At 34.6% G+C, this 11,703-nt stretch overlaps 1 protein-coding gene across 1 annotated transcript; it reads left to right on the forward strand.

Moving 5' to 3' along the window:
* The first annotated feature begins 1,995 nt into the window (after window positions 1-1,995).
* On the forward strand, window positions 1,996-9,841 carry zmp:0000000662 (RING finger protein 145). Its single transcript, XM_051126649.1, has 11 exons — window positions 1,996-2,162; window positions 2,558-2,876; window positions 2,954-3,062; window positions 3,559-3,650; window positions 5,121-5,362; window positions 5,446-5,615; window positions 5,693-5,833; window positions 5,911-6,093; window positions 6,327-6,474; window positions 6,552-6,908; window positions 8,496-9,841. The coding sequence occupies exons 2-11, from the start codon at window positions 2,708-2,710 to the stop codon at window positions 8,931-8,933; spliced, it is 2,049 nt and encodes a 682-aa protein (XP_050982606.1). The 5' UTR covers window positions 1,996-2,162; window positions 2,558-2,707; the 3' UTR covers window positions 8,934-9,841.
* Window positions 9,842-11,703: the final 1,862 nt, after the last annotated feature.

Genomic DNA, 11,703 nt, shown 5'->3' on the forward strand with positions numbered 1-11,703 from the left:
TTATACAAAGTATTACAAAAAGGAAATGTAGAAGTGCAGTTGAAGTAAGCAGTTGTGTTTTGTGTTTTATGTTTGATGTGAATTGATAGGAATGAGGAAGCAGACAGTTTTGGAAAACGGGTATAGTTACGCAATTGATATTTACATATCACGTATAGATCAAAGAATAATTCAATACATAAATAACTTTTTTTTTTGGTGCTAAACAACCCTTTCGATTGTGCTATAGAATCTTAATAGTGTTATAAAGAACCTTTGTAATTGAAAATGTTTTTTCATAGTTTTTATATTATTTATTATTAATATATGACTAGGGTTTAACCTTAAAGTCAAGATAATTAGGTACTTTTATTTTTACTTTTATTGACATTTAGGCCTATTGAAAATTGTAGAATAAAATGACAGTGCATGAATACGTTAATTAATTATAATTGACGCTGAACATGAATTAATACATAAAGAAATAAAACACAAAATACACTACCAGTCCAAAGATTTTTAATGTTTTTTTTAAAGAAGTCTCTTTTGCTCACCAAGCCTGATTTTATTTGATCCAAAGAACAGCAAAAACAGTACATCTTTGAATTATTTTTATTATTCAAAATAACTGTTTTCTATTTGAATATATTTTAAAATGTAATTTATTCCTGTGATATCAAAGCTGATTTTTAGCATCATTACTCCGGTCACATGATGCTTTAGAAATCACTCTAATATTCTGATTTGCTGCTCAAACAATATTTATTATTATTATTATGTTAAAAACAGCTGAGAATATTTTTCTTCCAGGTTTCTTTGATGAATAGGAAGCTCAGAAGAACAGCATTATCTGAAATAGAAATCTTTCGTAACATTATAAATGTCTTTATCATGACTTTTGACCTCCCCAAAAAAACGAATCCTAAAAATGTACTCAACTGTTTTAATTATTGATAATAATAAAACAAATAACAAATGTTTATTAAACAGCAAATCAGCATATCAGAATGATTTCTGAAGGATCGCGTGACACTGAAGACTGGAGTATGATGCTGAAAGCTTTGATCACATGAGTAAATTACATTTTAAAGTATATTCAAATAGAAAACATAGTAGTTTTTTTAAATAGTAAACACATTTCAAAATTTTACAGTTTTGCTATACGTTGGATCAAATAAATGCACGTCTTTAAAAAATATAAAATATATCTTACTGTTCAAACAGTGGAGATGCAGTGAATCCTCTATGATTTATGTCCATCATTATGTTTGAAACTGAAAATGAATAGCAGTTTCACTCTGTAAATGATGTACACAAATAAAGAATTACACAACTGAGTCACATGGTAAGCAATAAAGGGTATGAAGGCCAAAATGTTAAAAGGAAAGAGATAAGAAGTCATGGTGTAGCCTTAGCTTTTTGGGCATGCTTATGCATAAAATTATAGCAATATAGATCATAATTTCAACATCTCTATCACATATTTACTTAGTGGAGAAGAGGAAAGGAGCACTCTCACCCGAGCAGGTCACACTTATGTGTTCTTTCGAAAAACCGAAAAGAGAAAAAAACATGATTACGAAATCTGAAACCAGTTGTGAGTGTGTTGAGGAGTAATGAGGAGGCTTTGAAATGACTTTTAAGCTTTATTTATTTATTTGACATTTCTAAACACAGAAACAATTAACATTAAACAGTCTTTAAAAACAATAGAATTTAATAATAAAAAAACAGAAAGAAACACCACAACAATAGGCTACGGTTCTTAAAGTTAACAGTTTGAATTGGACAGATCTAATAAACGTGAGAATATGACATATATGGAGAATATATGCAGATTTTATGTACTGTAATCATAATATAGTTTTCCACCGCTCTGGACATAAAGTGAGTGCTGGGGAAAGACCGGAGAGGTCCAGATCTACGGGACAGTCTCTGGTAGGCGACGGTACTGCAAACAGTAGGAGGCGCTATTGCAGTTTGCGATCCGCCATTCAAAAAACTAAAAAAAAAAAAAGAAGAAGACGGGGAGGACGGGAAGTGTGTTTGCAGTTGACGGTAGTTTCCAAACAGTGTGCGGTTGTGACAGGTGTGGAAACTATATTTTTCAAGGATGATTTGTGCGGAGGCGCTTTTGTTTTGAGACCCTCGACCTGCCATGATGCTACAAACACACACTAGAGGTGGGCTGCAACCGTCTTTAAAAATACACTGAGATGAAAAATAGCGACAGTTCATGTTATCATCCCATCAAATACCTTCAGTATGATCAAATGACACTATATATTAAAACCATTAGCTGGTTTATGGTGGTCTTTTATCCTGCTACGCTGGTCTAGACGGTTTCCCAGCCTGTTTTTAACAGAAAAGTAGTTCCCAAAACGTTTTAAACCAGTCCGAGCAGGCCCGGAGATCATCTAAAACTAGTTTCAAATATGTTAGTTGCAGAATTAAGTGTTAGGTCTTTTAGATAAATGTCAGAAAGCAAACCGGAAGGGCTGGTGTGTCTTGCGAGCGATCAGAAATGCATCTTAATGTGTTGAAAAACAAACATCTGTCATTGTTTCTCCTCCCACAGTTTTCACTTTGGATCTACCGATTAGCTACACCGAGCAATGTCGTTTAGGTTTTTAAGAGGACCGCCAAACAGGAGCTGAATACGGGAGCATCATGTCATGATGTGACAGCCTTTCTACATGGTGCAGGTGGTTATTTTGTTTGTGTTAAGATGCCACGACTAGAGGAGGTAGCTAATGTTGTCCTCAGGGTGCCCAGTATCTTGGTGCTGGACATGCTGTATAAATGTGACATAGACAGCTTTACGGATCATCTCAAAGCGAGGACAGAAGACATGCTCTTCAAGTACAAATATGTCATCTGGAATATATATTACTTGGGTAAATATTATGATCATCACGAGTATTGTAGTTTTAGCTAAACATGCAGTATGTAACGTTGTTGGTTTGTCCTGCAGGTCACGTAGTGAGCGCCGTGGTGCTGCTGTTGCCACTTGGGCATATTATCCAGCTCTACCTGCATGTTCTCTGCGCTTTGCTACTTTACATGGGTCATCAGATTGTCAGGTGAAAATAATGATGTTGTTTGGGTCATTGCAAATTTTTGGAAATATGTGCCCCTGGACCACAAAACCAGTCACAAGTGTCCATTTTTCCATCGATGTATGGTTTGTTAGGATTGAACAATATTTGGCAGAGATACAGCTATTTCAGTATATGGAATCTGAGTGTGCAAAAAAATCTAAATATTGAGAAAATCGCCTTTAAAGTTTTCCAAGTTAAATTCTTTGCAATGCATATTACTAATCAAAAATTAAGTTTTGATATATTTACAGTAGCAAATTTACAAAATGTCTTCATGGAACATGATCTTTACTTAATTTCCTAATGATTTTTGGAATAAAAGAAAAATCTATCATTTTGACCCATACAATGTAATTTTGGCTATTGCTACAAATATACCCCAGCGACTTAAGACTGGTTTTGTGGTCCAGGGTCACATATGTGAATAAAGTTATCAGTTCGTTGATAAGTTTTTCAAAGGGTTTTGTTGTGTTGACAGAGATTATGTAAGAGATGAAGCTAAGTACGGGTATGATGGTGCACTCTTTCTGGATTCTCCGGCATTGAACCGTTTCGTGACTGCCCTTACCAGTAAGTATCACAATCCTTACATACCATTTACATACCATTTAAAGACTTTTAAAGGAATAGTTCACCGAAAAATTAAAATTCATTAATTACTCACCCTCATGACTAATGACTTTATTCAACAGTTTTGTTTTTGGTTTGTTTATTTTAATTTTGAACAGAATCTCTGTTGTTCCATATGAAACCTTGAAACCTAACAGACTTTATTTTGTGAAATGTTTTATTTTGTGAAAGTGTTTTTGTGCTGTATATAATATGTAATAAATGCCCCTGATTTCTACATTTTAATATTTCTACATTTTTACTTCAAATCTCTTTATTGGTATTTTGTGTAACAATACAGATTGGTATAATGACAACAAGGTAAACAGATATTGTTTATTATTAATAACGTCCATGATCCCACCCTTCCTACTAACTCAGATAGAAAGAAATGAATAATAACAAGTAAAAAAAAAATACATATAAAATATAAGTCTCTTCTAACATTTTAAAGTTTTTAATGTGTATGTGCCCAAATTCTTTTTGGGAATACAGAAAAAGCAGTACTACTGAGTTTTTTTTTAAATTATTTATTTAAAATAACTGCTTTCTATTTGAATATATTTTAAAATGTAATTTATTTATTTCAAAGCTGAATTTTTAGCATCATTACTCCAGTCACATGATTCTCAGAAATCATTCTAATATTCTGATTTGCTGCTCAAGAATAATTTTTATTATTATTATTATTATGAACATTATCAATATTTAAAATGGTTAATTAATTTTTTTCAGGATTCTTTGATGAATAAAAAGATCCAAAGATCAGCATTTATATGAAATAAAAAACCTTTGTAACATTATACACTATACCATTCAAAAGCTTGTGGAATTGGGAATTATATTGTGGAGTTATAGAAATTAATACTTTTATTTAGCAAGGATGCTTTAATATCAAATGTGATGATAAAGGCATTAATGTTACAAAATATTTTTATTTAAGATAAATGCTGCTTTTCTGAACTATCAAAGAAACCTAAAAAAATGTCAGCTGTCAACATAATAATAATAATAATAATAATAAATGTTTTTTGAGCAGCAAATCAGAATATTAGAATGATTTCTGAAGGATCATGTGACTGGAGTAATGATGCTAAAAATTCAGCTTTGAAATCACAGGAAATAAATATTACATTTTAAAAAATATCCAAATAGAACAGTTATTTTAAACAGCAAAAATATTTCAGCATTTTCATGTTTTTCCTGTACTTTTGTAATTAGTTTCCCACATAAAGGACTTAATTAATCATAAAATATTATGTATAAATTGGAATGAGTGCTACCTTCTGCTTTAGAGAGGATGCAAGTAAAAGCATGCAATTTTTTGGTTGATTTGTGCAATGTCACAATTACCTTTGACTTATTTGTGCATATCTGTTCTGATTATGACTCTCTTTTACAGTGTATGTGTGTGTGTGTGATCACTTGCAGGTCAGATAATAGTCAGTACACTCTGTGCATTTCTCATGCGGACTCAACGCGTGTGGCTGTTCTCAGCGCACTTGCTCCCTCTTCTGGCACGTGTGGTGTGTATCCCTCTGGACTGGCTCCTCACGCTCTCCTCCGCGTCCATGATGATCACAGGGGCCGAGGTTGCCATCTTCCTCCTTGCCAACCTCTTTGTGCCCTACAGACTGGCCAGAGCTGCTTACAGAGAGATAATGGCGATAGAGGTAAAACACAAATTTATACTGACACACTTGTATCTCTCACACACATAGCCCCTGTTCTTAATCTCAATCTGTTGTTTCTGTAGGTGACTGAGTTGTACAGACTGATGGCAGTCGGAGTGTCTCTCTGGCATGGCTTTGCAGTGCCTGTGTTGTTTAGTGTTTTCTGGTTTGTGTTGTTCGGAGTGCAGCTTGTGAGCAATTATGGCACTCTCACTGCCGTCCAACAGGGTCCGCTGCTCTACCTCCTCACCAGGTAAATGACAGGGTTTTCAAATTTCATTGAATGGCTGTACCAGTGTGAACTGTATTAAATGTGCATGTGTTTTTCAGTGTGTCCGAATGCTGTGCTAGTCCATATTCCCTGCTTGGCTTAACGTTTGTGGTGTCTTATATGGCTCTGGGACTTTTGAGTCTCTGTAAGTTCTACCTTGGAGGATTCAACGCTCTCCAGAACCATAATGTCATGCACAGGTAAGAGCAGATGGTGTATGTTTACAATTTGCATGTGTTTGTTCAGTTTAAACATTGATGTTTTATATATATTGTAGGGGTGTTACAGAAGGAGTGACTCTGCTGCTGCTGGCCCTGCAGACTGGGTTGTTGGACATGGCAGCTCTACAGCGCTGCTTTCTGCTCTTTATCATCCTCTTCATTGTTCTCACATCTACTCTACAAAGCATGAGTGAGATCACAGAGCCTGTAGTGTTGGGGCTCGGAGCTAGTAGAAACAGGTATGTGATTCCATTTACAACCTAAACAAATGACAGTATTAATGATTGGAGGTGTGACAGTATATATACAGTTGAAGTCAAAAGTTTACATACACCTTTTATGGGTTTACCAGAGGGTTTTTTTTTTGTGTGTGTGTTTAAATTTTTAATCTGAGAGTTTAGCATTGTGTTTTTTGTGATTTCAGGGGTTTTTTATGCTTAATCAAATACAATTTTTCTTTCTCTCTCCACAGGAGTGTGTGGAAGCACTTGCGTGGTTTATCTATGTGTGGCTTTTTGCTGCTGTTTCCGGGATTCATGGCCTATAAGATCTCTCAGTTTTTCAACATGGATTTCTGGCTGCTGATCTTGGTCTCTAGCTGTATGCTCACATCACTGCAAGTATGCTTTGTTTTATCAACTCAGTTGTTTCATTTTATTTTCTGTGAGATCACAGCATGCTGTGCTCCCTTTTATAGGTGATGGGCACTCTGCTGATCTACAGCCTGTTCATGGTGGAGGTCTGGCGCGGTGCTGCCCTGCCCGGATTGGATGAGATTGTTTATTACGTAAATGGAGTGTGTCGGGTGCTGGAGTTTGCTGTGGCTGTGTGTGTGGTGGCGTACGGTGCGTGGGAGTCACTGTGGGGAGAGTGGAGCTGGATGGGAGCGTCGGTCATCATCATCCACTCCTACTGCAATGTGTGGCTACGTGCCCAGGCTGGCTGGAAAAGCTTCTTGCTAAGACAAGAAGCCGCTCGCAAAATCAACGTACTTCCACGGGCCAGCGCAGAGCAGCTGGAGGACCACAATGATGTCTGTGCTATCTGTTTCCAGGTCAGAACAAGATTTTTGAAAGATCATGTGACACTGAATACTGGAGTAATGATGCATAAAATTCAGCTTTTGCCAACACAGGAATAAATTACATTTTAAAGGGGTCATATGATGTTTTGTGTATTTGATGTAATGCAATGTGTTTACCCGGTTTGAGGATCAAAAAAGATATTATTTTCCACATTATTGTTGCTCCTCTCTGCCCTGCCTTTCTGAAACATGTCTATTTTTTTACAAAGCTCATCATTTTAAAAAAAGCATGGTGTGCTCTGATTAGCCAGCTGTCCAGTGCATTGTGATTGGCCGAATACCTCAAGCATGTGATGGAGATGTTACGCCCCTTACCATGTTGTGATGCCTTGTCCCGGCGCCACGAGACAAAAACAATAAAACCCATTATAAATGAAGCATTTGTTGCATCCAGTGAGGACATAATTACTGATTATAATGACTCATACTGTCTTTTTACTTGATCACAAAACATCATGTGATCATTGAAACACAAACAACAAGCACTACCCTACACTCCTCAAAACTCGCATTTGAATAGTCAGTAGCAAATTCTTTAAAATATGAAAACGTACTTACAGGCTGTGAGTCAGAAGCGTCAGAATGTCCTTGCAAAGTTGGAATTGCCCCACTTTACATTGATTTCTAGTTGTGTCCTCATTTGAAGGCCAAACAAAGTACTTTCGCTTTTGCAACGAAATACACAGCATGGTGGCTCCACAACATGGCTACTGCAATAATACTACAACGAGAATAAAAGTTGCCTTCTTTCTTTGTGTATACATTTGGGCGTGTTATGCAAATCTTCCCACACAGTAACATAAATTTGTGGAGGTGTGTTTGAATGAGCCATATTAGGAAAGCGTGGCTGAGTCTTAACTTTTATAAAGTTTTCTTCAATCTTTGCAACTTAATAAAGATCTTATATATGCACAAACAGCTTGTAACACTCCAAAGACAAAAGAAAACATGAAATCACATCATATGACCCCTTTAAAATAGATTGAGGTAGAAAACAGTTTCATAATACTAAAGTTTTAAACTATGTTTGATCAAGATCAAGTAAATACAGCAAAAGACTTCTGAATTATTTTAAACATCTGACAAGTATAAATGATAGTAGTATAGGATTGTACACTACTGTTCAAAAGTTTGGGATCATTAAGACTTGTTTTTTAAGGAAGTTTCTTATGCTCATAAAGGCTCCATGTATTTGATCAAAAATACAGAAAAAAACAGTAATATTGCGAAATGTTATTACAATTGCAGTGTCATTGACACTGAAGACTGGAATAATCACATTGAAAATTTAGCTTTGATCACAGGAAAAAAAACAGATTTTAATGTATATTAAAGTAGAAAAACATTATTTTACATTGTAATAAAATTTCACAATATTACAGTAGTTTTTCTGTATTTTTAATCAAATAAATGCAGCCTTGATGAGCATAAGAATCTTTTTACAAAAAACAAAACATCTTACTGATCCCAAACTTTGAGTGGCAATGTATATATTGTAAGCAAGATCTTCTGAGTATTTTAATGAAGTATTGCATCCATTTTTTTTCTAACCTGCAGGATATGACATCAGCGGTGATCACATACTGTGGTCATTTCTTCCATGGCAGCTGTTTGAGAAAATGGCTTTATGTGCAAGAGACGTGTCCCATGTGCCACGCCTCCATCAAACCCTCCCCGGCTAATCCGAACGCTGCAGCAGGTGAAACTCCACCACCCCCCCAAAACCCACCTCCATCAGAGCAGCAACCTTCTCCTGAGACCCATCAGGAGGAACAGCAGGGATCACAAGGAGACAATGTTCGCTCTGCAGAGACAAACTGTGACGAGTCTGACAGGACGTACTCAAACTCCGACAGGAATTGTAGCAAGGAGGGTCTCCAACACTTGCACTATGGTGCAAATGGTGATTCCCAGGGTGTGGCAGATCCTGTACCCAGCTGCTCATCAGATGGGAATGCTCAAGTGGCTTCTCAGGAGCTTATGGAAGCGGACTGAAATGTAAGCTCAGCCAGAGAAGCAAGAAACAGAGAAACTGCCATGGCAACAAGACAGACTGACAGTGGCAGAAAGCAGAGCAAAGCTCAGAGAAAGTGGGACGCCTTAACAATAGAGGGTTACAAATAACAGACAGAAATGCAGCAAAAGACTGCAGGTACATCATTTACTCAGAAAACGTTCTGCTGATGTACTAGGACTGAGCCAACCAAAGCACCTCTGCAGCGTTAGATTATAGCTACCAAATGATATTCATTTTGAAGAATCTCTTCTTGACATTTGTTAAGATATAATGTTGGATGATTCAGTGTGATTGTCCAGTTCTAAGGAAGGCATGAAAGGATAGATGTATTACAAACAAATTCACATTGACATTGAGCTAATTCCGTAGTTTTGTTTCTCGTTTGTCATTTGGGACTTTTCTGTTGAGTTATTTCAGATGCAGGTTATGGTATGTGTGTGAGTTTCATTCATTCATTCATTCATTTATTCATAATGCAGATCTGTTGATATCTGTGCCTCTGACTTTTCTGTATTGCTCCATTGTGCGCTTTTATTTGAACTGACATTATGTAGTTGTAATGAAGGAGTCGCAGTGATTATTCTCTCAATTACGTTGTTTGTGGATGAGTTCTGCCAGAATGAATGGATAAGACGATCAATGAAGTTGCGAGCTGTGCATAAAGCAAAGATCAAATCATTGTTATTGGGGAGATTCCAGTTGAGGCTATGTTTAACAGAGCAGAGAATAACGATTAAAAGCTTATACAGTCACACTGATTGAAAAGTTGTTTTACTTATGCCCAGTTTCATTTTTATCTGTGTGATTTGGAGAAAGTTCTGTGTCGAGTTCACTGTTTGTTCTATCGCCTTAATGTTGTATGGTAATTAAAACAACCTACATTATTGCTGGCTGATATTTATTATTTGTGTATTTATTTAATGCACAGGTGCTTTGATATAAGCCATTTAAGTTTTGTTACTGCGTTACTTACTTAAGTGAACTTATAAATGTCCAATATACAGCAGTTAGCAGTATGCTGGTGATTAAAATCTGGTAATGTTATTTTTGTTCTTTGTACCTTGAAATAGCATTTAAATACAATGAATATGATGATCATTTAATACAAGTTTATCACAAAAAAAATATATATAGATTAGTGGTTTTCAACCAGGAGGCCTCACAATTATTTAAAATTATGAATTAAGATGATTTAATATAAGACAAAACAAGAATTAAAAAGCCAAAAGAAGTAAAAGTCAAGATATTTCTTATTTTAATATACTCCCTCCAATCCTAAATGAAAAAGCATTTACTTCGTCAAAATACAGAAAAAAATGTAATATTGTGAAATATTATTGAAGTTTAAAATAATGGTTTACTCCATTACTCCAGTCTTCAGTGTCACATGATACTTCATGATGAAATCGTTCTAATATGCTGATTTATTACTTTTATTATCAATGTTGGAAACAGTTGTGCTGCTTAATTTTTTTTTTTTTTTTTTTTTTGGGAACGTGATTTTTTTCAGGATTCTCTGATGAATAAAAAGTTTAAAAGAACAGCATTTATTCAAAATACAAACATTTTCAACAATATAAGTCTTGCTAAATAAAATTATTCATTTCTTTCAAAAAAAGAATAAAAATTTACTAACCACAAACTTTTAAAATGGTAGTTTTTATTGTTACAAAAGATTTCTATTTTAAATGAATGCTGTTCTAAATGTTTGTTCTATTATGTTTAAAATATATTCAAATAGAAAACAGTTATTTTACACTGAAATACTATTTTACTATATATATATATATATATATATATATTTTTTTTTTTTTTTAATATTAAAAAAATATATATTAAATATAAATAGTATTCTCATACTAACAGCTGTCTGAAGTTTTGGTTGATTGCAATTCATTACATACCTTTCTATCAAAGTTACCTGACATTATTAAGATGAATTTGTTATATATATGTGACCCTGGACCACAAAACCAGTCTTAAGTCACTGGGGTATATTTGTAGCAATAGCCAAAAATACATTGTAGGGGTCAAAATTATAGATTTTTCTTTTGTGCCAAAAATCGTTAGGAAATTAAGTAAAGATCATGTTCCATGAAGATATTTTGTAATTTTCCTACTGTAAATATATCAAAACTTAATTTTTGATTAGTAATATGCTTTGCAAAGAACTTAATTTGGACAACTTTAAAGCCGATTTTCTCAATATTTTGATTTTTTTGCACCCTCAGATTCCAGATACTGAAATAGCTGCATCTCGACCAGATATTGTCTTATCCTAACAAACCATACATCGATGGAAAGCTTATTTATTCAGCTTTCAGATGATGTATAAAGCTCAATTTTGAAAAACTGACACTTATGACTGGTTATGTGGTCCAGGGTCACATATATATATATAAATATATATATATATATGATCTTATATATCTATATCTATATATCTATATCTATATATCTATATATATATATATATATATATATATATACACTGCCCTCCAAAACACCCTGGAAAAGTGGGGTTTTGGACAATATTGGCATGAATCCTTTTTAATTTGTGATAATTTTGCACGTATAAGGGACAGCTACGAAACTACGAAAACATATTTTATTACATAAACAGTTTATACATAGAAACACAGTAACCAGGCATCACACCTGGCAAAGGGGCATGTCTGACTTTTGGAGGGCAGTGTACATATACAGTATATATATGTATGTATATATATGTGTATATATATATATATA

The sequence above is a fragment of the Labeo rohita genome, chromosome 13 (assembly GCF_022985175.1).
Source record: "Labeo rohita strain BAU-BD-2019 chromosome 13, IGBB_LRoh.1.0, whole genome shotgun sequence".
Lineage (NCBI taxonomy): Eukaryota > Metazoa > Chordata > Actinopteri > Cypriniformes > Cyprinidae > Labeo > Labeo rohita.

What these genes read in the sequence shown, in the direction of transcription:
- zmp:0000000662 (XM_051126649.1), top strand. Translation starts at nt 2,708, where the DNA reads ATGCCACGACTAGAGGAGGTAGCTAATGTTGTCCTCAGGGTGCCCAGT. An exon ending in CTGCTCTACCTCCTCACCAG is followed by an intron (nt 5,616 to 5,692) that starts GTAAATGACAGG and finishes TGTGTTTTTCAG; the next exon opens with TGTGTCCGAATGCTGTGCTA. An exon ending in CTCGGAGCTAGTAGAAACAG is followed by an intron (nt 6,094 to 6,326) that starts GTATGTGATTCC and finishes CTCTCTCCACAG; the next exon opens with GAGTGTGTGGAAGCACTTGC.